The sequence below is a fragment of the Peromyscus leucopus genome, chromosome 10 (genome assembly GCF_004664715.2).
Source record: "Peromyscus leucopus breed LL Stock chromosome 10, UCI_PerLeu_2.1, whole genome shotgun sequence".
NCBI classification, from domain to species: Eukaryota; Metazoa; Chordata; class Mammalia; order Rodentia; family Cricetidae; genus Peromyscus; species Peromyscus leucopus.
The window spans coordinates 26,980,085-27,006,408 of record NC_051071.1 but is presented as its reverse complement, the minus strand read 5'-3'; the positions used below and the strand labels follow the sequence as shown (position 1 = coordinate 27,006,408).

Genomic DNA, 26,324 nt, shown 5'->3' with positions numbered 1-26,324 from the left:
CTGAACCCTGGTCCTTTGCAAGAGTGTTAAGCACTTTTAACTGCTGAGCCATCTCTCCAGCCCTGTGTGCTATTTTTAGAGCATATAGTACCCAAAGGAAAACAGAACTATCAGATCAAATTTGTTCAAAGAAATCCAGAATCCAAGTCCCCTTACATATCAAGCATCCCTGTCCATGGAAAGGCACCAGGGCTGTGATTTAATAGCCATTTTTCTCACTTATTATTCATCTGCTTTAAAAATAATTTGTTCAGCAGTCCTTGTAATGAGCCCTCCTGGGGATGTGCCCTGGGCTCTTGCTATTGACATGCCAATCTACAACCACGTCCCCACTGAAAACTTAACTACTCAGGGTTGTCATTATAGATAAGGCTGTGATAAGCAAATTATTATCTTCATGAAGATAACCTTTCCCTTTGGGAGGTCTGTTGACTTGTTAAGCAAAATGTCCAGGAATGAAATTACTGACAGTTCTTTTTACAGCTGTTTAAATATGACCAGAAAGTAATTCTCTCTAACTGCTTTTTAAGAACACCATTGGTGGAAGAGTGTTTGGCTGCAATGTGTGAGACCATGGGTTTGATTCTCAATACAGCAAAGAATAAACAAACAAACAAACAAACAAATAAATAAACAAAGCTACTGTAGTTAACATATGAGAATACCAGTGTATTTGTCCTGATTTGCTTCTTGTTGTTCTATGAAACACCAACCAAAAGCTACTTGAGAAGGAAAGGATTTATTTTATATTTCACTTCTAAGTCAAGGCAGGAACTCAAGGCAGGAACCTGGAGGCAAGAACTGAAACAGAGACCATGGAGGCATGCTGCTCACTTGCTTGCTCTCCGTGGCTTGCTCAGCCAGATTTCTTATATAACTCAGGACCAATGTCCAGGGGTAGTATCGAGGACTAATGGGGGTCCAGCCCCTCGATAGTCCCCTCCCAGGGTCCGGGAAGAATCTACAACCAGCTGATAATTAATCTTTGAAGAAAAGAAATGAATCTATGTACACGAAACTCCTTAGTTCATACACTTTATTATTATTCTGTGATAGTTCTCTCTTTACACAGTTTCTATTCTGCTCTCATGCCTAGCTCCTTCCTTGCCTGATTTCTCTATATTTGTCTACTGTCCCCTCTAGGTTCTATCTTAATTCCTTCATCTAGTTCTGTCCCTTCTAGGTTCTCATCTGTCTAGTTCTTTCCCCTATCAGCTCCTCTCCTGTCTCCTTCTCTCTCATCTGGCTCTTCCTCATCTTGTTCTTCCCCATCTGGCTCTTCCTCATCTTCCATCTCGTTCCTCTTGTCCTCTCTTCTAGCCCTTCAATCTAGTTCTTCCCCATCTCAGTTTGTTCCTCTCAAGTTCTTACCCATCTAGTTCTTCCATTCTCTTCTCTCTTCTCTGTTCTCTGCTTTACAGTTATATATCTCCCCCAAATCACAATCCTCCCCTCCACCCAGGACACTCAGCCTGAACTTCCTCAGGCAGTGATTGTCCGCTATCAGGATCAAATGGAGGGTTGATAAGAATTACAAAGAGGGGCACTAGTTGTTAATTACCATTTGTGACCCACAGGGGAAGTGACTAATGAATTAACTAAAGGCTAAATATGGGTAATATCTAAGAAGAGGGATCTTATGTGCACAACTATAATCTTAAGTGTGTTTGGTAAAAGATGTTAAAAATCTGTAAGTTGCTAGGTCAATGGGAGAAAATAAAACTGTCTTCCTTTTTCCTGTGGCTCCTATCTGTCCAAGCTGTCTGCCGTTTTTTCTGCAGGCTGGGGGAAAGTGTGCTCAGTCTCTAGGCAACTTGTGTACAGCTAGATGCCTCTGGTGATAGTTAAAGGGAGATCTGGAACTGGAGGTAAGGTTTGGGAAAGGAGGAAGTTAAGCTTAATTAGTACATCCACCAGGTCTTCTCAAACAGGTAGCCTGGATGCTTAAGTCTGTTCTTAGAGAGTACAGAGGTATCCCTGATAAGGTACTTTCCTCCATCCGGTGATGGACCTGGCTGGATGCTACCAATAATGATAATTACAGGGAGGTTTGAACTGGGAGTTCTGGCTGAGCATAGCTGTTAGCACAGAAGGTTATCTAAATATTCCTAGAAGTGGTTAGGTAAGTAGTTAGAGGTCTATAAAGTTAGTAAGGCTGTAAGAAAGGAGGGGTCTGAGCTAAATTGTGTAAAGCTATTACTTAATGTCTACCTGACCTAGGCGGTGTCCCCTTGTGGAATTTACCTTAAGTCAGGAGACTCGCCTGTGGGTTGTTATCACTGTTAATCCTCAGAAATTGGGTGACCACCTGGGTGATGTCTCCTTTAGTCCTTGAAAGTGGCTAGGGGAGATATCTGATTCCAGAGAAAGCCTTTCCTGAGGCTGTTCTCCAAATGCCTGGAATGTGTATGTCTAGAGAGTGATCAGTCCACATTGTTAGCCCTTCTTAGGGAAAAATCAATTGGGAAAACTAGGAAGGCACACATGATTTTCATAACAGAATACAGCTGATATATAACAAGCCAAATAACACCAAAAACTCCTTGGGATTTGGCTTCCTCTGGAGGAATTCCCTGATCCCTCCAGGTAGTGACTTTGCCATAACCAGCTGAGTTCTTATGATATTCCCGAGGCCCGCAGCAGGGTAGCATTGCCCACAGTAGCCTGGGCTCTTTTACACCAATCATTAATCGAGAAAATGCCCTACAGGCCAATCTGATGGAGGCAATTCCTCAAATGAAGTTCCGTCTTCCTTGGTGACTCAAGTTTGTGTCACATTGACACTAACCAAAACAATATCCTCTTGGGAGGGAGGATGCTGGGGATTGAACCCGGGGCCTTGTGAATGCTAGGTGAACACTCTATCATTGAGCTACATCCACAGTCCAATTCCATGAGTTATATAAATTATAATTGCACACCTATTTTTCACATGTCAGCAGTGTCAAAGGCCAGCCTGGATCTGCTGTGTGTCATGACAGGGTGTGTCTCACTAGACTGGTGCTGACAGGCACATGTGAGGAAGAGAGGCTCCGTGGAGTTGTAGGGCTCTTTCACCGACTCAGGCCACAGTCATAAGCACCTTGGCAACAGCCCCTCACTCACATTCTGTCCCTGGTCCAGCTTCCAGTCGTCTTAGGGTCTCCTCCCTCCCTCCTCACATGCTTCTGCTGCAGGGGACAGTTCTCATGACTTTAGATCTCACTAAGTGAGGTATCTAGGCACACACAGACACACACACACACACACACACACACAGACACATGCACACACACACATACATAATAAAAATATAAAAAACACTGAATGTTTTTGAAAATGCTGGGAACAGAGGAACCTGCTAAATGACCTAAGGGGTAAAATAAAAAAAGAAAATTAGAAAATCTACATCCAAGTAACCATCTTAGTTAATAAATTCACAACCTGGGAAATGATGGAAGTGAGGAAAAGGTTTAATTCATATAGATCCACTATAGATGGACACGAAGGCAGGAACTCAAGGCAGGGACCTGGAGGTAGGAACTGAAGCAGAGGCCATGGAGGAACGCTGTTTACTGGCGTGCTCACAGCCCAGTCTGGTGGGGGCATTTTCTCAAATGAGGGTCCCTCTTCCCAAATGTCTTTAGTTTGTGTCAAGTTGTCATAAAACTAGCCAGCACAGGAAGGGAGAGTGAAATATCACCAGAAATAATTCTGAGGAGGCCAGAAGAGGAGAAGCATGAAACATGTCTTGGAGAGGACCTGCTCATGGGATTGATGCTATGTATATACACCATCAGTGGTTTGTTCAGGTGCTGTGCCTCAGCTCTGGGAGCATCAGGTGCTGTAGCTCAGCTCTGGGAGCATCAGGTGCTGTGCCTCAGCTCTGGGAGCATCAGGTGCTGTGCCTCAGCTCTGGGAGCATCAGGTGCTGTGCCCCAGCTCTGGGAACACTGAGCCTCATCATGAAGTGTGAGACCAAAATGAGCCATCTTAGAAATAAGACCAAAATGCTTTCACCCTAAAATTAAGGCCTAAGATTTCTCCTTTTGAGAACAGGCCAGAAGTTACTGAGACCAGTCAGTTCAGATTCCAGAAACCAGGAAGTGTAAAAGTACAGAGTCACAAGGTAGTCAGGAGGTAATGGCTGCCGGACTATGGAATGTCCTCTCCCTGGCCCCCTAGGCAACTGCTTGACCATAGAATGTCCCAACCCTAGTTTCCATAGTGACTGTGTAATCACCAGATGCCCCCATCTGGGGGCAGCCAATGAAAAATGGTGGTGGGCAACTACTTCCTTAGAAGGAAAACTGAATTGTGATTTCTGGAATTCCTAGAAGTGAGCCAATCAGAATTGTACCTGTACTAGCACCCCTAAATGGTGTAACCTTGTGACTTTTCCCTTTAAAAACTGAGCTTGCAGACAGGCGGGCGCTTCCTCCAGCCTCCACTGCGTTGGATGTATTGGATGAAGTCCCTGCCTAGGCTTGTATTGCTTTTGGATATCCAGAATTAAACCTTGCTTTTGCATTCCGGCATGCTCGTCTTTGGTGGTCTCTCTGGGGGTCACGATCTGGGCACAACAGAAGCACTATATGAAAATTAGACTCACAGCACTGCAAACTGAACATTTGGCTGTGGAGGGTGTAGGAAGATGACAAAGCTAATTATAGTCTCTCTGCGTGTCCCTGAGCACAGGAGTCCTGGTGACAATTCTGGTCTAGTGGCATTTCCTTCAGCTCTTTAATTTCTGCACTTGTTGTGACAATAGATTTGCATAGAGGACGTTTGTGGAGGGTTTAAAAGTCACAGCATTTATGGGCTTCCGGCTTCTGTGAAAGAAGACAGACTCTTGGAGTATTTGAATTTCAGGATAAGGAGGCTGGACCACTCGAACAATTGGTGTGTTTTCATGTAATTGAGTCCCATTTAGGCACCATTGTTTGTGAGCTCTGAAATACCACCAGGGCCGGTGACATCAGAATTCCTTAACAATCTAAATTATCCTGCTGTGCATCCACCTAGGTCAGTCTGTTTTTAAAATTCACTTTAGTGCAAATGATGCAGAGAGAATGGGTGAAAAGAGATAATTCAAGCTAAGATTTTGCTAATAAAAATAATAAGAGGAAGGTTTCCAGCCTGGACAAGACAATTGTAAACCTGTTTCTCTCTACTCTTCCCTCTGAGAGGCAGCCAGAAGAAGGCTTTGAGAGGTAAGAGGGGGAAGCTGGGCTGGTTTGGGACCCAAGGACCATGAAACAATGTGGTCACAGGTCTCTTACCTCCCCAATCTCAGAAACATAGCCAGTCTCTCAGACTAGCAACAGAAAGCTGCCCGACTGCCTCACTAGTTGAAAGAAAATGTTTCTTACCAGAGCAGGTGTGGTGATATTTTAATTGTGCTGAAATGTGATTTTATTTGTATGTTAATAAATAAAAAAATAAATAAATAAAGCACAGGACCTCTGGAGATCAGAGGTCATCAGTGAGCTAGGAACAGAAGTCAGGTGGTGGTGGCCCACACCCTTAATCCGATCACATGGCAGGCAGTCTCTGTGTGGTCAAGGACACAGCCAAGCATGGTGACCTGAGTCTTTAATCCCAGTACCAACCATAGAGATCAGGAGGTCTGTATAGACAGGCAGTGACGAGGAAGTCATGTGGCTGGGCTTAGAGCCAATAAGAAGGCAGAACAGGAAAGCAATAAAACACAAGGCACACAGGAAGAAGGTCTCTCTCTCTCTCTCTCTCTCAGGGGAAGGACAGCAGTGAGTAAGATAAGGTCGTCTTGGCTCTTTGCTAGTGCTCTGGTCTCTTGGGCTTTAACTCTGTATTTGGCTCTGTGTTTCTTGTTTACTAAGACTGCTTAGAATTTCGTCTACAGGCAGGTGTGTGGTGTGGGGACAAATGCTAGAGAGACCCTGAGGAATGCCGCCAGAAGTACTTGTTTTCCTCTCCTCTGGGCCCTCATGGTTCAGAGACAACTCCATCTCCGATGTACTGGCCCGGGAAGCGCCTGTGTTCACAGGACTGAGAATCCGTGTTCTGTTTAGATTCCCTGGGACCATGTCTATGTAGACCTTAACTATTGTTGACACGAAACACAGCTATAATCTCAAAGGGAAGAAGAGATAGTTTATTCTTGAGTCAAATGTGAGTGACCATGGCCTGGGAACATGGGTTCGGGTGCCCTGAGTCATGTGCTCCACTATAGAAATAGTTACATAAACTTTTGTAGCAGAAGAACAAAAGAAAGCTATAAATCATGGCATTTTTCAAGTGTGTCAGTGAGGACAACAGGTAGGTAGGCTACGGCAGGTTACAGGAGGGCTCTCTCTCGTAAGTCTCAGGCACTATCCGAAACATTCTTGGGGTTTGGGTTGGTGGAAGCCAGTGGTTTCTATGCATCCCAAAGGCTTTACCTCCTAGTTGATACATGTTAAGTCAGATAAAGAGTTGGGCAGTGAATACTTATTACAGGGGCCAAAGCGCTGGGCGGTAGTGGTGCTCGCCTTTAATCCCAGCACTGGAGAGGCAGAGGCAGGCGGATCTCTGTGAGTTCGAGGCCAGCTTGGGCCACAGAGTGAGATCCAGGACAGGCCAAAGCTACACAAAGAAACCCTGTCTTGAAAAACAGAAACAAAACAAATCAATAAACAAACAAACAAACAAATAAAGGGGCTAAAGGTAGCCCAAGGTAATTTTGACTCTGGATTATCAATATGACTGCTCCTGACTGTCTCCGATTTCTAACCAGCTAGCCTGGTCGATTCCTTTAATATAAGTATGCTTTCCCCACGGAGAACTTTATTGCCCAGGACCTCTTGTTAGCCCAACATCATGTTTTGTACATGTAGAGGCCAAATGTTGTTTTGTGTCCCCTGATGCTAGGAAAGCTCATTCGGATACGATAAGGACGAGGATGAGCAAAGGGTGTATTTCAGCTGATGGGGTGCAGTGCATTGTTGAGGGGGGCCAGGGCAGGAACTGGAGCAGAGACCAAGGAGCAGTGTACTGGCTGACTCAGTTTGCCCTTCTACAGCCCAGGACCACCTGCCCAGGGCTGGCACCACCCATAGTGGGCTGGGCTCTCCTCCACCAGTCATTAGTCAAGAATTGTCCCACAGACTTGCCTCCAGGGCAGTCTGATGGAGGCCTTCCCTCAGTTGTGGTGCCCTCTTCCCAGATGACTGTAGCTTGTCACAGAAAACTGACCATCATAAAAGTTGCTAAAAATAGTAAGGAGGAAGACTCGAGGTCACATTAAAATTATTATCCATCCTGATCTGGGTCACATTGTTTTGTGTTCTGTGTTTGACATAATAATCAAAACCTGTATGCTCTCAAGAAGCAAACAGCCATTTTAACAACCCCCAAAGTCACACTCTGAAACCAGACTGGCTGTATGGCTTCCATGTGTTTGATATATATATCAATGGTATGAAACACTGTCTTTGATGTTTAGAGTATTTGAAATAATTTATTATTTTTAATTTTAGTTTAGCTAGTTATATTTTGTAGTCATAACTTCAATTTAATTTAGGGAAGGTTGAAGTGCAATCTTAATTAGTCTTATTAAATAAAAGTCCAGAGTCAGATATTAGGGTATTAGTCAGATATTAGGGTATTAGTCAGATATTAGGTGCTGGGATTAAAGGTGTGAGCCACCACCGCTTGGCCTCTATGGTTAACTAGTGGCTAACTCTGCCCTCTGATCTCCAGGCAAGTTTTATTTGTCAGAACACAAACGAAATATCACACAACAGAAGATTTCCCTTTAATGACCAAATTATTACAACTACTATTTTTGACTAATAATTTAACCATTCTGGTTCAGGGAAATAAATGGATAGTCATATTATAGAAGAAATCAGGATCAGATAACAAAATACAGTATATTGTGTGTGTGTGTGTGTGTGTGTGTGTGTGTGTGTGTGATATACATACATATGCACATGTGTGTACATGTACAGAGGTAGACACTGGGAACCTTCTTCAGTCATTCTTCACCTTAATTTTTTAAAAAGGGTTTGCTAATTTTTATTTTATGTGTATGAGCATTTTGCCTGCATGTATGTCTGTGCATGCAGTGCCTGCAGAGGCCAGAAGAGGGCACCAGATCCCCTGAAACGGGAATTACAGACAGTTACGAGCTACCACGTGGATGCTGGGAACAGAACTCAGGCCCTCTGCAAGGGCAGCCAGTGCTTTCAGCCACTGAGCCATATTTTTTAAAAGCAAGATCTCTTGCTGAACCTGGAGTGCATCAGTTCAGCTAGTTTGGCTGGCCAGTCCCCAGTCACCTGTCTATCTCTGCTTCCCCAAGCTGGAATTACAGCCCCGTGCCTTGGGTACTGGGGATCTTGTGCTCTGTAGCAAACACTTCACTCACTGGACCACCCACCCAGCCCATGACAGCATCATTTTATGGTCCTTTCTTCCCAGGTGCCAAAGATTAGTGCTGGGTAGAAATACAAGGCTGACTTGTAGGAAATCAGGACTGTCTCATGTCTCAGGAAAAAAAAAAAAAAAAAAAAAAAAAAAAAAAAAAAAAAAGAAAAGAGAATAAAAGAAAAGTAAAAGAAAAAGAAAATGCTCCACAGACTAAAAGATCACCTAACAGAGCTACATTAAGCCAGAATTCACTCTTAGTAATAATAATAATAATAATAATAATAATAAAGATCGGGAAATTCACATCTCTCTCCTTACTTTCAAGTATGAGAGAGGACCAGTAAAATGTAAAAAGGTAAAGAGAGGAGCTTGTTAATGTGGGCTTATGGTACTGTCTTCTCCTTTGTTGCAAGCTAATGAGCAGGGAGGGAGATGCTCTTGAAAACTCCAGATTAATTAATACAAGTGAGAAGTCTCTGGTTTGTAGGTCAATAGGATGATGTGAAATTCTTCAATGAATCCTAATATGACACAGGGAACCCCAACTTCAACATTTTCTGCCTGCCTGGCTTTTGTCCAGAGAATGTGGATGATGTTATGATCTCTTCTTCCTCTAGGCTTTATCTTAAAAGAGACAGGGATGATCTTTCTCTTTGAAGAAAGACTTTGTTCTAGGGGCTGGAGAGATGGCTGAACAGTTAAAAGCATCTTCCAGAGGACACAGGTTTGACTCCAGCACCCACAACCATCTAGAACGCCAGTCTCAGAGGATCTGATGCCCTCTTCTGGCCTCTGTGGGCACTGCATGCGGGCGGCACACAGAAATACATGCAGGCAAAACAATCACATAGAAACAAACAAATAAAATACTTTTGTTGTAGTTGAGGATGGCCAGAGAAGAGCGTCAAAGAGGGTGATAAAAAAAGGAGAAAGGTCAAAGTTAGACTAAGAAAAATGAAAGCAGCAGACTGAGGAAAGTTAGATCCCTCAGAATTTATTTTTAGTCCTACATATTTAAAGTTTTCTTACTATTTCTAAAATTTTAAGATCCTTATTTTCAACTTTAAAAATCTCTTCATCTCTCTGCTTCCTAGTATACGAGCAACTTTTATTTATTATTATATTATTATAATATTACTTATTTATTTAGGTGTTTAAAAAAATTCAATTAATTACCTCTTAGTTTTGTGGTCAAGGATGTCTAGTTTACTACTCAAAACCTCCAACTTGGAAATATGGAATGTTCTTCATTAAAAAAAATACTCAGAAGTTGAATTAACATAGTTATCAAACATAAAACCATCTAGAGTTAAAATGGTGTTTTTTCCTCCACACATTTTCTCTGTTTTGAATTTTTATTTCCCACTGTCATGTCTTTTTCCCCCTTTTCTGGAAATTGTAACCCTCTGGTGGGACTCGTTTTTTGGGTCAGTGTGATGTGTTGCTTATGAGAGTATCCCCTGGGGCATCACAAGTTCCTCCCACATGCCCTGGGGTGTCCTGCATCCACACAGGAACATGAGGGGGCTCAAGACACTGGGTGATCCCCCCCATGTGTGTCCTCCTGCTTGAGGCAATATGATTCTTTCCAGCGTAGGAACGTGGGACTTATGAGGCTGCTTTATGTTTTGGGGATGTTTCCTACATCACCCTACTTTGTCGGCTAGGAGGAAGCAAATGTCTCTTCTCTTTGGCATTTTTTCTCTTACTTAGTTTTTATTCATAATCATAAACTTAACTCTGCAGTCCAGCTAGACTTGGAGGGGAATGAGGAGAATATGGAACCCAGAGAACTTCAGTGAGAGCGGAGATTACAGGGTACTGCGAGCAGATGGGGTGGGGGTGCTCTCCTGAGCTACAGAAGGAACGGTCTGGAGGGTAGGAAGCCCGCAAGTCGAAAGAATTAGAGTTGTCCACAGTCGGAAATGGTGATCTTCTTGCTGGTCTTGCCATTCCTGGACCCAAAGCGCTCCATGGCTTCCACGATGTTCATGCCTTCTTTCACCTTCCCGAAGACCACGTGTTTGCCATCCAGCCTGTAGAAGAATGACCATCATCAGCAATTAGTGGAAGACAGCACATGAAGATAAGAACCGCTACAAAACAATCCAAGACAAATACATGCACACACACAATCAGGACTCTCACAGACTTCATCTCCACTAAGATGGGATGAAAGAAACATTCCACTCAAGTCCCTCAGCAGGGCCATGCTCTTTCAAATACACATTCACTGTGTTTCTTGCCACTCAGTCTTGGCGGTGCAGTTGAAAAACTGGGAACCATTTGTGTTTGGTCCAGCATTTGCCATGGGCAAGATGCCAGGACCTGTATGCGTCAGGACGAAGTTCTCATCCTCAAATTTCTCTCCGTAGATGGATCTGCCGCCAGTGCCATTATGGCGTGTGAAGTCACCACCCTGGCACATGAATCCTGGGATAATCCTGTGAAAGGAAGAACCCTTATATCCAAATCCTTTTTCTCCAGTGCTCAGAGCACATAAGTTTTCTACTGTCTTTGGAACTTTGTCTGCAAATGACTCGAAGGAGACGCGGCCCAAGGGCTCGCCATCGGCCGTGATGTCGGAGAACAGGGTGGGGTTGACCATGGCTGCAGCAAGCGGCGACAAGGGGACGGCGGCGTCTGCAAAGCTATCTTTGGCATTTTTATGATCAGGCACTGATAGAACTTCTAAAGTAAAGGGGGCATGTAATAAACATGGTAACACACAGGAAAAAGACACAGTGAGATTCTAGAGTCGGCATAAGAGAAAAGCCAAATGCTAGCTAGCAAGCAAATGTTCTGAAAACAAAGGCTATGAAAACCCGAAACAAATGCAGGCTAGCCAACAGCCAGCTCTGGATAAACCAATGCCTCATCAACCCAAATTAAAGGCTTATCCAGGTCATAGGAAGAAGTAACAGCACTGCCTGAGGGGGGAACTGTGGATGCTTGGGTACAAGGGTCCATGCTGGTATCTGCTGCTGCTGCCCTGAGTGTCTTCTCCTGTGAAAGTGCTTCATTCTTAGGGCCTCCACATGGGGACCCCAAAGTGTAGATGCAAAATGTAGCTCTAACCTCAAAGGGAGTAAGGGGTACTTTATATTGAGCTACATATGACTAATGATGATCTAGGGATATGGATTTAACTTGCCCTTGATAACATGTTCCTATGTGGAAGCAGTTACATGAGTGTTTATAGGCACGAAAGAAAAGGCATTTATAAACCAAAACACTTGAAAGTACATTGGTGGGCAGGTCAGCTGAGTGAGTTCTAGTAGGGACATAGCTCTCAGAGGTCACCCAATGAAACTCTTGCTTTGGGGCTGCTGGAAGCTTCTGGTCTGTCAATACATTCCAAAGGGCTTCCTGACAGAAGAATGTCAGATCACAGGGGAAGAAGTCAATACATGGCTATTAAGGGAACTAAAGAGAGCACAAGATAATTTTGACTTTGAATCTGCAACATTCCAACTCTTTTTTCCCCCAAGATTCATAGGAGTTTATTTTTTCTAGGTACCAAGAAATTTGGGGAAAATAGCTTGGGTTAAGAGCTAACTGCACAGTACTGTTGTCAGGTGGGAACATACATCTCCACTCCTCTACCTGTCTCGAACATGCAGAGGGCATGTTCTTGTGGTCACAGACAGGTTCCTGCCTCCTGGGCATCACATTTCTTGTTGGTTTCAGAGGTTAGAGTTCATGATGATGGAAGGAAGGCATGGCGGCAGGACCAGCTGACAGCTCCCATCGCAAAAACACAGGGGAGAGAGACCAATTCTTCACAGTCACAGAGTTCTAGTCAGTCAGTTAGCTTTGTAGAATCTTTGACACAAGACACACACACACACACACACACACACACACACACACACACACACACCTTTCCCCCCTAGAAACTTCAGTTCACATTATTACCAGAGTCTTAGATCAATACAAGCTATCCCACTTCCTCTTATTTTAAAAGAAATTAGCCGTCAGAAATTGGTAAAGGAAAATAGATTTATTTACATTCTGGCATAAGGGGAGGGGGTGGGGAGAGGTTTACATTTCTTCTCATTGTGCCTGTGGCCATCTTCTAATTTATAGAAACAAGACAAAGGCGGACCATCTGTTAACGGCGAGGCAGGTTAACTAACCTTTTCCTGGGGAAATGGGGTTCTGGGCACTGGTTGTCTTTGCTTACTCTGCTACAGATTTTTAATTCAAGTCTAGGCTAAGGAAAATGGGGTCTTAGTGGTCTCACTTATTTTTTCTTCCAGGTGTTATGCGGGCTAGGAACCGCTTTCATGTGGCCTGACAGGGTCAGAGCAAGAAAACAATAGACTCTATTCCAAAAAGAAGGAAGGGGAAGCCTTGGGAGTCGGCACAGGCAATGAAAGAGCAACCAAAGCCGAGAGGGAATGTGAGGGACACAGCGAGGGGAAGAAAGCTGGACACACCTCCCTTGGGGTGACGGGAAGTGGAATCTTCACCCAGATGCGGTTCCTCTCCCTTCCATGAGTATACTGAGTCTCCAAGAGTAGGCTGCTCAGAAGGAAGGTCCCCAGCTACAGCGAAGAGGGATCCAAGTCAACAGTGCAAAATGTAACACAGAAAAAGAGCACAGCTCCTCAGCTACTGAACCCAGAGACATGGAAATGGGTAAAACACCAGACAAAGACTTCAAAAGTTTACTGGTAAAAGTGACCAGTGACATTGAGGGCGACATAAACAAGATGAACTGTATCCAGACCCAGAGAAGAAAGGCAGCAACATAGGAAATCAAACAAAACACCAAAATGGATGAGAAATCCAGTCATGATGATGAAAATGTAAGCAACATTAAAAAAAATTCTGAAAGAAAATTGAGATTAAAAAGACTCAACAATTATAAATATCGAAAATGAAAAACTTGGTGAATCCAACGGAAAAAACATAGCAGGAAGTATCATCAATAGACTCAAAAGAAAGGATATTAGAAGTAGAAGACAAGGGGCTGGAGAGACGGCTCAGAGGTTAAGAGCACCGACTGCTCTTCGAGAGGTCCTGAGTTCAATTCACAGCAACCACATGGTGGCTCCCAACCATCTGTAATGAGAACTGGCGCCCTCTTCTGTATACATAATAAATAAATAAATAAATCTTTTTTTTTTTTTTTAAAAAAAAAAAGAAGTAGAAGACAAGATTAAAAAATGCTACCAACATCAATAAGGGGGTGTAGGGAGCCACCATTCTAAGATGGCGCTGGCTTCCTGGTAGCCTAGCTGTAAACAACTCCATATTTGGCTATGATGCACGAGTATGGTAATTGGCCTTATGTCCTCAGCCTATCCCGTGGCTCCCCGTGCTAGCATTCTGGCGGGACCCAATCATAGTACGGCACGTTTGCCTGATTCCCTTTATAAGCAGCTGCATTTTACTCCTCGGGGCCCCTCACCTCCCGCTCTCCCTTAACCAAGAGGCGCTCCAATAAAGTGTGATCTGAGAAGAATCCTCGCGTGGTGGTCGTTCTTCCTCGCTGGTCGAGGAGCTCGCCGAAAGGGGGGAAAAGTATGGCTACAATATCCAGGAACTCTAGTATAAGACCAAGAGCCCAAGCCTAAGAACTATGGGATAGGAGGAGGAGCTGAGAGAAATACTAAACATGCAGAGGACATAGTCAATGAAATCATAGCAGAAAAATCCCCAGATCTAAAGAAAGATGTGGACATCCAAACACAAGAGGTATTAGAACCCCAAATAGACATTACCAGAGGAGACCATCTCGATGGCATATAGTCAAGATATCAACTCTACAGAGAGAAGAAACCATATTAATTGCTGTTATGGTGCTTGGCATGGTGGTCCTCTTGGGAGGCAGAGGCAGGTGGATCTCTGTGAGTTAGAGGCCAGCTTGGTTTACATAGTGAGTTCCAGGCCAGCCAGGGCTATACAGTGAGATCCTGTTTCAAAAAAACAAAACAAAACAAAAAACAAACAAAAAGCTGGCAGAGGGGCTGGAGAGATGACTCAGTGGCTAAGAGCAATGGCTGCTCTCCCAGAGGACCCAGGTTTGATTCCCAGCACCTACATGGTAGCTCACAGCTATCTGTAATTCCAGTTCCAGGGGATCCAGAGGATCTGGCCTCTGCAGGCACTGCACAAATGTGGTACACAGATATACATGCAGGAAAAAATCCATTCACATAAAATAAATGCATTAAAAAAAGCTGTTATGGAAAATGCCAATTCATCTATGAAAATAAATTTACCAGTGTAACTTCAGGTCTCTCAACAGCAGCTCAATAAGCCAGAAGAGGCATTTCAAGGCTTGAAAGCAAGTAACTGCCAGCCAAGAATGCTGTAGCTAGCAAAGCTCTCTTTAAAAATTGACAGAGCAATAGGGATATTTCAAGGTAAGCACAAACAAAGGCAGTTCAAGACTACCAAGTTAGTACTACAGAAGGTACTCAAAAGAGTACTATACACATACAGACCTGACAGGGGAGATAGAGTTAGCAAGAACATGGGTTTCTGAGGGTGACTTATCCATTGCACTTGGGATATGCTTACCTTTGTGATTTTCCCAAATTCAATAAATTTGACTGAATAATTTGTGGTAGTTGGGGACTGTGTTCCTGCTCTCCCCTGAAAATAAAAAATGATATTATATACAAAGGAGTACAGGAAAGTGTTGTAGAATATCATTTTAAGGTGTGTTACTTTTGTTTATGTTGCATTTGTTTAACTCTGTGAAGCTGTATTACATTGCCTGTCTAAAACACCTGATGGTCTACTAAAGAGCTGAATGGCCAATAGAAAGGAAGGAGAATGGATAGGTGGGGCTGGCAGGCAGAGAGAATATATAGGAAAAATCTGGGAGGGAAGAAGGAACAAGAGAACAAGGAGAGGAGGATACTAGGGGCCAGCCACCCAGCCACCCAGCCAGCCATGGAATAAGAGTGAAAGTAAGATTACAGAAGTAAGAGAAAGGTAAAAGCCCAGAGGCAAAAGGTAGATGGAATAATTTAAGCTAAGAAAGCTGGCTAGCAACAAGCCAAGCTAAGGCCATGCATTTATAATTAAGAATAAACCTCCATGTGTGATTTACTTGGGGGCTGAGTGGTGGGCCCCCCAAAAGAGCAAAAACAAACAACAGGGAAGGCTAAATTTCTCGAGGAGGATAGTTGAGTGAGGAGAGCTAGGAAGGAATCCACCACAGCAAACCAGCAATGAGAGAGAGAAGCAGAACAGACAACTCAACCAAACAGAAAAACAACCAATAAAACTACAGGAATCAGGGACTGAAGAGATGGTTCGGCAATTAAGAGCACTTGCTGTTTTGCCAGAGGACCCAGGCTTGGTTCCCAGCACCCACATGGTGGCTCACAGTCACCTGTAACTCCAGTTTTCAGGAGACCTGATGCCCTCTTCTGGCCTCTGTGGGCTCTGCATGCGTACAGTGGACCAATATACATTCAGGCAAAACATTCATATACATAAAATAAATAAATATTAAAAAAAGAGAAGTGGGCAGGTTTCATCAAATTAAAAACTTGCCACATGAGGAGGCTGAGAAGGTGAGCTTTTTTCTTTTCTTTTTTTAAGACAGGGTCTCACTATGTTAGAGCAGCCTGTCCTCAAACTCACAGAGATCTGCTTGCATCTGCCTCCTGAGTGCTGGAATTAAAGGTGTGCACCACTATGCCTGGAAAGGGTGAGCTTTTGACTGGGAGAGACAGTTGAGTTTTCATCTGACAAAGGATTGGGGATTGGACTAGAAAATCCTGAAAACAAGGACAAAGGAACAGGACTGTAGTTCAGCAGGTGCGGTGCTGATTGCATCCACAAAGTCCTGTGTCACCCCACTACACTGCATAAAGCAGGCTTGGTGGAGTGCATCTGTTACCCCAGCTGTCTGGAGGTGAAGGAAGAAGGATCAGAAGTCCAAGGTCATCTTCAAGTACCTGGAGAGTCAGCCTGGGCTTCAGGAGATCCTGTCTCAAAAAAAACCAAATTGAACCAAACAGACAAAAACAAAAGCCAGTGAAGAAAGCAAGATCCAAGCATAGACGAGGGAAGAGATGAGGACCTTTTGTGGGTATGATATGTAGACGGCCAACAGGCACGAGTTAATGTATATCACCCATCTGGTCGATTTGCACTGACTTCACTATTACAAATGACTACATCTATTGGTTTCCCTTCAGTTGTTAATTGCACAATGATTGCATGATAAACAGAAAACATGGCTTATTCTGGGCCATGATTCTAGAAGATGAAGGACTTACATCTGCTGCTGATGGCTTTTTGTTGACAGAGTCCTGAGGTGGCAGAGGATGTCATGTGGCAAGTGTCAGGAACCATTTTCAGTATGTGTTTGTCTGCTCTCTCTGCTTATAAAGCCACCAAGATTCAGTCATTGTGCCTTCGCCCTGAAGACTGTTCTTTTTTTCCTTTTTCTGAAGACTTTTCTAATCCTAATCTTTCCCCCCAAACCTCCCCTCTAAATACCACAGTTAGATTATGTCTCTGCCCTCTTAACATTTCACATCTCCACAAGCTCAAGCCCATACCCAAACCATAGTACCATACACATATCAGGATGGCACATGTAGATGTAACCAACTGTCTTATTAAATAAGAAACACAGAACCAATGTAAAAGAGAAAGCCAAGAGGTCAGAGCTCAGAGCTAAAACCTTACGCTTCCTCCTGTGGTGATCCTACCTCTCCGAAAGAGAGCTACTTCCTGTGTGTTTGTCTTTAATATAGTCTTTCTGTTCTGCCTTCTCATTGGTTGTAAACCCAAACACATGACTGCCTCGTCACTGCCTGTAAGTACAGCCCTCCAGGTCTTAAAGGCATGTGTCTCCAATGCTGGCTGTATCCCTGAACACACAGAGATCTACCTAGCTCTGTCTACTAAGTGCTGGGATTAAAGGTGTGCACCACCACCGCCACACTCTTGCTATGGCTCTAATAGCTCTGACCCCCGGGCAACTTTATTTATTAATATACAACTAAAATCACATTTCAGTGCAAATAAAATACCACCATAGGCACAAATGAAAACCAGTGACAGCTCCGAACGCTAGTGAGGCTGTGGAGAAATGGGACCCGTTATTCATCGTTGGTAAGTATAGGAAATGGCACACCATTCTGGAAATGAGTCTATCTGCGTCTTCATTATACCCTCACAACCAACGGATAACCCCCAATCACATCCATTTATCTCAGGTGCATGAAAATTAAGTTCATTAAAAATTATACTTGAGCCGGGCGGTGGTGGCACACGCCTTTAATCCCAGTACTCGGGAGGCAGAGGCAGGCGGATCTCTGTGAGTTCGAGGCCAGCCTGGTCTCCAAAGCGAGTTCCAGGAAAGGCACAAAGCTACACAGAGAAACCCTGTCTCGAAAAACCAAAAAAAAAAAAAAAATTATACTTGAATATGCAAAGAAGTTTTAGATAAAACCCAGCGGTAGCTCAGATGACCTCCAGTGACTCAAGGGTTAAATGAGTGAACTGCACTGATAGCAGAGTGCCACTGACTCAGGCAGACCCTCCTTACTTTGGTAAACACCCAAGAAAACAATGCAGGGAGGAGAGGTGGGTTTGTGGAAGGTTTCAGAGATTCCAGTCTGTCGTGGCAGAGCATTCTATATCTTGGCAACCTGGTAGTAGAGGTGAGAGAGAGAGAGAGAGAGAGAGAGAGAGAGAGAGAGAGAGAGACAGACAGACAGACAGACAGACAGACAGACAAAGACAAAGAGAGACAGAGACAAAGAGAGACAGAGACAGAGAGAGACAGAGACAGAGAGACAGGCAGAGAGATAGACAGAGAGACAGAGAGACAGAGAGAGACAGTGAGCAAGCACCTGTGCTCCTGAGCGCTCGTCTTTTCTAATTTATTCCACCCAGATTTCAGTTTCTGGGATGATGCCACTCACATCCAGGGCAGGTCTGCACTGTCTCTGCAAACACCTGCACAGACACACCCAGAGATGATTCTCAGTTCACTCAAGTCAACAGTCGAGATCAACCAGCACACTTGCTCAGCAACACAGTGGAGCAAACTATGGCTACTTACAGCATTTGAAGCTACTCTCTGAGAGCGATATACTAGATGAGACCATACATGCAATGTTCTTGAAATGACATTTTAGAAGCAGAGAGTAGATGACTAGTTGCCAAGGACAGTGGTACTAGGAAGGAAGGAGACATGGATGGACACAAGGGTTCCTTAATGCATTGATGTCTTGGCTGGGGGTCTATAGACAAGACAAAGATGTGTAAAACTAAATGCACACATATAAACAAATATTTTGAGGCATATTAAATAAGATTTGCTGGCTGTCTCAATATCAGTATCTTGGATATGAAGCTTGTAGTGGTTGGAATGAAAATGGCCCCCGTTGGCCCTTAGGGAGTGTCTCTGTTGGAAAGGATTAGGACCTGTGGCTTTGTTGGAGTGGGTGTGATCTTGTTGGAGGAAGTGTGTCACTGGGGGTGGGCTTTGGGGTTTCAGATGCTCAAGCCAGGCCCAGTGTTCTGCTGCCTGCAGATCCAGATGTAGAACTCTCAGCTACTCTCCAGCACCATGTCTGTCAACATGCTTCCTGCAATGATGACAACAGACTAAACCTCTGAACTATAAGTCAGCTCCAAATGAAATGTTTTCCTTTATAAGAGTTGCCATGAACATGGTGTTTCTCCACAGCGACAGAACACTGACTAAGATAATGCCGTACTGTAGTTTTCATTTCAATGTCATGGGGAAAATTGGATGAGAGGTTCCTGGGGACTCTGTTATCCTCTGCAACTGCATCTGAAGCAACAAACAATCTCAGTAAAAATGCCATCCCAGAAAATGAGAGAAAGCATCCGTGGTGGACCCAAAGCCATGAAGGCACCCAGAGGAACTCACTTGTACTTAGAGTGAAAGCAGGATTTCCAAAGTCAGAAGGAAATGAGAGTTGGCATTTCTTTAGCACTTAAGACACCCCAGGGTGCACTGCTGGGGTGCACAGGCACGGCCTCATTTCATCTTTATTGCATTTGCCTTTCTGATATTTTTCCTCATTAGGGACATTAGGGATGCTACCTCAATTTCCTCAGCAGTAAAAGGGTGATAATGGCTGTCTATAGAGTTGATATGAGGTGTTAAATGGATTTTAACACATCATATGCATAACCCAGGTTCTGACATGTAGATGGTGCTGAAGTAGCGCTAGGCACCAGCATGGGAATGCATCCCTAGTCCCAGGCCATAGTTCTGTATTCCTTGTCTGAGCTTTGAGGTATTCACAAACGTGTTGCAGGCCAAATTACTCCAGAATAGACAAAGTATGATGAAAAGCAAAGCACAAGCACATGAGAGGTAAACTTGACTTCAAATAAATACAGATTGAGGGTGTGAATGGAGCAATGGGTGTGTAAAATTTTGGGGCAAAAGTTTTCTGAGTCAAGGGCTCTTATGAGATGATATTAAGAATAAAAATTAACAGTAGAATAGTTCTAGATCTACAGAGATGTTGGGGAGTCAGAATGGATAGGGCCCACTTGTCCTCTACCTGTCTCCCGTATTGGTAAATATTTCAATACTATGGAATATTTGTACCAGCTAATGGATCTACATCGATCCACTTTTATTGAATTCCCTGTTTTTTCTCTCTCACTTTTCTTCCCTATCCTAGGATTTCATCCATGTGGGTCAGTTATCCAGTTTTAGCCTCTTCCTGATTGTAAGAGTTTCCAGGGTGCTCTTGGTAGTTTTCTGTAACTTTGGCAATGTGAGGTCGGATGCTGTACTAGCATCCCCTCTCTGTTACAACATACTTGAGAAATCAATAGAGAGGAGTTTAATTTTGGTTCCTGGTTTTAGTGCATGGCCACTTGATTCCATTGTTTGTTGGCCTGTGGTGGGGCTAGGCATCATGTCAGAAGGTACATGGTGGAGGGAACTGTTCACCCCATGATGGCCAGGAGCCAAAGCAAGTGAGCTAAGTTTTGAATCCATAGTGTGTCAGTCCATTCATAATACAATGCACTCATGATCTGATCACCTCCTAAAGTCACCATTAAAGCATTGAAGGTTAGGCCTTCATTCAACACATGGACTTTAGTGGAATAGTAAAGGTATAAGGTAGAGGCCAGACCTGGTGGCACAGACCTGTAATCTCAGCTATTCAGGAGACTGGGAAAAAAGGATTTCATGCCCAAGGCTATTCTGGACAATCTAATGAAACTCTGTCTCGAGCTAGGAAAGAGTAAAAAAGGATTGAGGATATAGATCAGGAGTAGAACATTTATATAACTTGTGTGAGGACCTAGATGCAACATTTAGTACTGAAAGAAAAATCAAAACCAAAAGTTAAGTGAGGCGGTACATGCCTACTATTTGGGAGGCTAAGGCAGGAAAATGATGAGTCTGAGGTCAGCCTGAGATACATCAAAAGACTACAACAACAACAACCACCACCACCATAACCTCAGAGCCATAACAGGGATTTTAAAGAAGGTCCATCAGTTGAAGTTTGAAGCATAAAAGTTTTTCTGGAAAAAGACTGCATAAGCAAAGTGCACTCATCATTGAATGATGCCAGAACACCTGTGGTCATTATGAGTTACCATGTTGGTTTGGTCATCTGGCTGGGTAATTGTCTTAGGTTTCTCTTGTGATAAAAATAATGGCCAGAAGCAATCTGGGAAGAAAAGGATTTATTTCACCTCAAAGATTACAGTCCATTATGGAAGGAAGTCAGGGCAGAAACTCAAGGCAGGAACCTAGAGGCAAGAACTGAAGCAGAGGCCATAGAGGAGTGCTGTTTACTGGCTTGCTCATGATGGCTTCTCAGCCTGCTTTCTAATACCATCCAGGACCATAAAGCCCAGGATGGTATCACCAGCAGTGGGCTGGGCCCTCCTACATCAATCATTAATAAGAAAATGCTGCACAGACTTGTCTAAAAGCCAATCTGATGGAGCCATTTTCTCAATTAAGAGTCCTTCTTCCCAGATGACTCCAGCTTGTGTCAAGTTGGCAAAACAAACAAAGAAACAAAAAAAACAAAAAAAAAAACAACCAAAAACCACAACAAAACTAAAAAACAAACAAACAAAAAACCCAAAAAACAACCAAAAACCACAACAAAACTAAAAAACAAACAAAAAACCCAGCTAAAATAGCTATATCTAACAATTTCTTCTCCATAAGTCACCCCCATGTCTGTATACACATACACAACCATCCATCTGTATCTGTACCAGGCTAGAAGAGTTGACAAGTGTGGCTCAGAACTGTTACATAGTTGCACATGGTTCATTCTATCCTTCTCCTCTGTCTCACCAGAAACATGAGCCGGGTAAGTCTGGCTCCCATAATCCTCCATCCAGTTACTTAGTAATTCACTTTTGTGATCCATGAAAAGTGGTTTGGGAACTGTTGGCCCACGTTGCTATGTAAGAAACAGCAGGTGTGAGAGAGTCAAACTCCAGAAACCAAGTATGAATGTTGACATGTGCCATGTATCTTAGGCTTCCAACAGGAGATGGATTTGAGTCTGAATTTGGGTTCAGGTAGGCGGAATGAGTTTGGGAACTGTCATTATAGTGACAGTATTCATAGCCATGGTCCTCCTAAAGTCACTTTGTTAAATCATGCCATTGAGGTGGGAATAAAGGGCCCATTGGGCTGTTACAGATGTCAGGCAAAGGTAAAAGATTTATCCAGGGACAAATTCCTGAAGCTATCAGCAGAGTGGTTGAACAGCAGCTGGAAAATGTCTGCGGGACCTGAGGAACCAGGGTGATTTTATAATGAAATGTTGGAAGAAGGGAAAAAAATTGTACTAAATGTACTTATTTACAGCCACACTGGCTATAAATAAGAAAGAGACAGTGTGAAGCAAGCAGGCCTGGAGTTTGGGTCACTAAGATTCATAAATTCATAACTTCAACATCCCTGTATTTCAAAGTTTGTTTTATAAAAGAAGGAAATAAATTCATTTCACCTGTTTGTTTGGTCAAACAGTAAAACCTTTCGTTATTGGTGTAGTTTTACATAAATAAACCTCATGGCTTCTTAGATTTTAAAATCTCTCTCCAGAATATTTCCTTAGTTCTAAGCAGCCTGAGGACTAATGTTCATGTCTAGACTTTAGGAAGGATGGATTTGAAGTAGAAAGCTGTTGTTGGATATTTGTACACTGTGAAGCTGTATTGCTGTGATTGGTGTAATAAAAAGCTGAATGGCCAATAGCTAGGCAGGAGGTATAGGTGGGACTTCCCCGGGGAGACAGGGAGCAGGAGATGAATCAAGGCCCATGAGACGCCATCTAGAAGTGGACTGAGTTGGACATACAAAATGGGAGAGAGCTAAAAGCCACAGGGTAGAATGTAGAGTAATAAAAATAGTGGGACAAGCCTAAGCTAAGGCCCAGCTTTCATAATTAATAAGTCTCCGTGTTGTTATTTGGGAGCTGGCAGTGGAAAGGAAAGTCTGATTACAGAAAGCTTACCTGTTAGCATTCAGACCCGCCCCTTGGGGACCCGCTCATTGCTCATTGTCCTGATGTCATCTTCATCTTATGTGAAGTTCTCTTTAAGAAAAACTCTCCCCCCCTCTTCCTCTCTCGTCATGAGGTAGCACACCTCCTCTCTTTTTTCTTTCCCCTTCTCTCTCTTCTTCTTCTTCTCTCAGTCCCTGCCCACTTTCCCTTTCTCCCCCCCCCCACCCCATAAAACTTTCCATGTGAACACTATGGCATAGTGTGAGTGACTTTCCACTGTGCCTCTTGGCCCCAACCTGCCAGGGCCACCTGCCTCACCCTTTTAAAAATACAACATTACCACTTTTCTTAGAGGAAGCAGTAGGAAAAAAAATACAGATACACCGAGAGACAAGAAATTCTCTACACGGTGGTCTCACACACATACATTTATGTAAAACAAGAATATTAAACCATATGCACAGGCTAGAGGTGAGACCAGCAGACAAAATGATGCATACACAAGTGTCTGAGATCAGTCATCATCAACACAAGCTAAAAGAACACACAACACAATTGCACTAAGTTAGAGAGCATGCACAATAAAAACGAGGTAGGACATTTACACCCCTCCCTCTGTGGCATCTAAGAGGGGTCCAGTGAAAGGCAAAGTTAAACCGTGATACTTGCTATGCAGACTCACAGGAAGCTATGTGACAGTTTTCCCTGTATTAAGTGTTAATGAGTAGAGAGGGAGGTGCCCTTGCAAACGGAACTTTTGAATTAATTAATAAAAGTGAGAAAATTGGTCTGTAGGCCAATAGGATGATATGACATTCTTCAGCAAATTCCAGAGAGTCTCAATATGGCTCAGAAAACCTGATAATCCAAGTTCTCAGCACAGCTTTGCTTAATGAGTACAGAAAGTATCAGGGTCTCCTCTCTCCAGGCGCTAGAAAGGAAACGGTGATAAACCTTTCATTCGATATAGAATTTTTTTAAAAAAATTTCTTTCTTTCTCTTTTTTAAGATTTATTTATTTTATGTGCATAAGTGTTTTGTCTGTGTTAATGCATGTGTATCATTCCATGTGCCTGGTAGCCATGGAGGTTAGAGGAAGGCACCTGGCCCTCTGGAACTGGAGTTACAGATGGTTGTGAACTGCCATGTAGTTTCGGGGAACCAAGCCTGGATCCACTTCAAGAGCAACAAGTGTTCTGTCTTAGTCAGGGTTCCCATTGCTGTGATGAAACGCCATGGTCAAAGTGACTGGTGTGGTGGGGGAGTCTATTTGGCTCACTCGTCTTAAATCGCACTTTATTGAGGGAAGCCAAGGCAGGAGCTCAGATGGACTGGAACCTGGAGGCAGGAGCTGTAGCATGAATCTTAAAAGTTCTTATTAATAAAAACAAACCTGGAGTAGGTATTGGGGTGAATGCTGGAAGATCAGAGAAGCAGAACAAGCCACAGCTTCCTCACCTCACCAATTCCTCAGCTGATCCTGTTTCCTCAGACATGAAGCCTCTCAGTCCTCATCCAGAATGAATCTCAGCTGAACTGCTGCTCAAAAGCCTAAAAGCTTAACCAGCTCAGTTCCTGGTTTTCATGCCTTATATACCTTTCTGCTTTCTGCTCTCACTTCCTGAGATTAAAGGCTCACTTCTTGGGATTAAAGGCATGTGTCACCATGCCTGGCTGTTTCCAATGTGGCCTTGAACTCACAGAGATCCAGAGGGATTTCTGCCTCTGGAATGCTAGGATTAAAGGCGTGAGTGCCACCATTTTCTAGCCTCTGTATCTAGTGGCTGTTTTGTTCTCTGATCCCAGATAAGTTTATTAGGGTGCACTATATTTTGGGGAACATAATACCACCACAAGGAGCTGATGCAAAGACCATGGGGGAGGCTTGCTCATCATGGCTTGCTTAGTCTTCTTACTAATAGAACCCAGAACCACCAGCCTAGGGGTGGCACCACTCACAATTGGCTGGTAACTCCCACATCAATCATTAAATAAGAAAATGGTGCCCTACAGGCTTGCCTCCAGCTCAGTCTTAGGAGGCATTTCTCAACTGAGGTTCCCTCCTCTCAGATGCTGTTAGCTGATGTCATAAAATTAACCAGCATGTGCTTTTAACCACCGAGCTGTCTCTCTAACTCCACAATGCAGAATTGTTTTTAATGGGAAATAAATTGTTTTCATGCAGTATATTCTGATCACAGTTTCCCCTACACCCACTCTTTTCAGATCTTCCCCAGCTCCTTCTCCATCCAACTCCATGTCCTCTTTCTCTCTCTTTAGAAAACAAACAGAAAATGACAATAAAAAACAATACAGAATAAAACATCACATACACACACACACACACACACACACACACACACACACACACACAAAACCCATAACCCCCCTCCAAAACCAGAAACCATAATTTACAAGCAAAAGACCAGTAAGAAAAAAAAGTTCAAACAGAAGTAAAATATTTAGTTATGGATGGACAGGTGGCAGGGGAGAGAAGAGGGGGATAGAGGAAGGAGTACAGGAAGGGACATTGAAAACTAAGGGCCATTTGAGGGCTTGTATTGAAACTTACGACAGTAGGAGCTTCTCAATATATATGTATATATGAATTTTATAACTCATATATATGAAACCTAAGAGGAATCACCAAATAATGGAGCAGACAAAACCCCAACTAGATATATCTCTCCACCAAATAAAATCTCCACTGCTAGGTCAAAGGATGGTAATCGGTGCTGGTGGCAGCTCTGGTGCAGTGCTGGTTACCTCATGGAAAGGTCACGGTCATGACAGAACCCAGTGTGAGTTTTCAGAGCTCTATTAGGAGGGAAGGAGGGGAGAGGGGAGCCAGGCGTGGAGAGGAAGATGGTGGTGGGGGAGGGGATCAGAGCAGAGCAGAGAGCAGAGAGAGAGAGGGTGATGTCTGCGTCTGGATTTTAAGGCACGAACACAGTTGCCAGTGCCCCCGATGACGTAAGACGCAAGACCCCGAGCTGCACATGTGCAGGAGTGAGGGTGGGGTTCTAACATTCCAGACTTTTTGCTTGTTATAAAAAAGCGAGTGAATAGGAATAGGGGCATCGTTTCTCCCAGAAAAACTGCTTCCAGCTGATTTGGTGGGCGTCGGTTGGCTCTTGAGCGGGTAGGGAAGGGGGCCTTACAAGGTAGACAGGCGTCCTGGGACGGTGGGCTGTCCTGCTGCCCTGGAGCCGTCCATGCCTCTTGGCTCGGCACTCTGGCCACTTTTGTGTCTGACAGGATGCTGGTGAGACAGAAAAAGCCTGAAGTAGATCCGACCTGTCCAGATGGATTTAAGCTGGATTCTGGAGCTTGGGAAAAAATTGTGAACATGTTAAGAAGCAACCACGAGATAATTAGTGACCATTTGTAGTGTTTAGTTCTCTGCTTATATTGGTTAGTGTTAATGGGAGAGACAGAGAGATTGGAACATGTTAAGCTTTATCAGAGACAAATTATTTA

The 26,324-nt window shown here is 43.6% G+C and overlaps 1 protein-coding gene and 1 non-coding gene across 2 annotated transcripts; one reads left to right on the top strand and one right to left on the bottom strand.

Annotated features, from left to right (window-relative positions):
* Nucleotides 1-10,076: 10,076 nt before the first annotated feature.
* LOC114694096 (peptidyl-prolyl cis-trans isomerase A-like) lies at nt 10,077-10,993 on the bottom strand. The gene is made up of 2 exons (XM_028870861.2): nt 10,620-10,993; nt 10,077-10,409 (listed from the first exon to the last, which is right to left on the bottom strand). The coding sequence occupies exons 1-2, from the start codon at nt 10,979-10,981 to the stop codon at nt 10,277-10,279; spliced, it is 495 nt and encodes a 164-aa protein (XP_028726694.1). The 5' UTR covers nt 10,982-10,993; the 3' UTR covers nt 10,077-10,276.
* A 3,830-nt stretch (nt 10,994-14,823) lies between these two features.
* On the top strand, nt 14,824-14,985 carry LOC114694117. Its single transcript, XR_003734649.1, has one exon. It is a non-coding gene; the product is annotated as a U1 spliceosomal RNA (small nuclear RNA).
* Nucleotides 14,986-26,324: the final 11,339 nt, after the last annotated feature.

Bases quoted from the DNA above. Each gene is read 5' to 3' on its own strand.
- LOC114694096 (XM_028870861.2), bottom strand. From the start codon at position 10,981: ATGGTCAACCCCACCCTGTTCTCCGACATCACGGCCGATGGCGAGCCC. The intron at 10,410-10,619 runs GCAAGAAACACA...ATTCTTCTACAG, and splicing joins TGCACCGCCAAGACTGAGTG to GCTGGATGGCAAACACGTGG.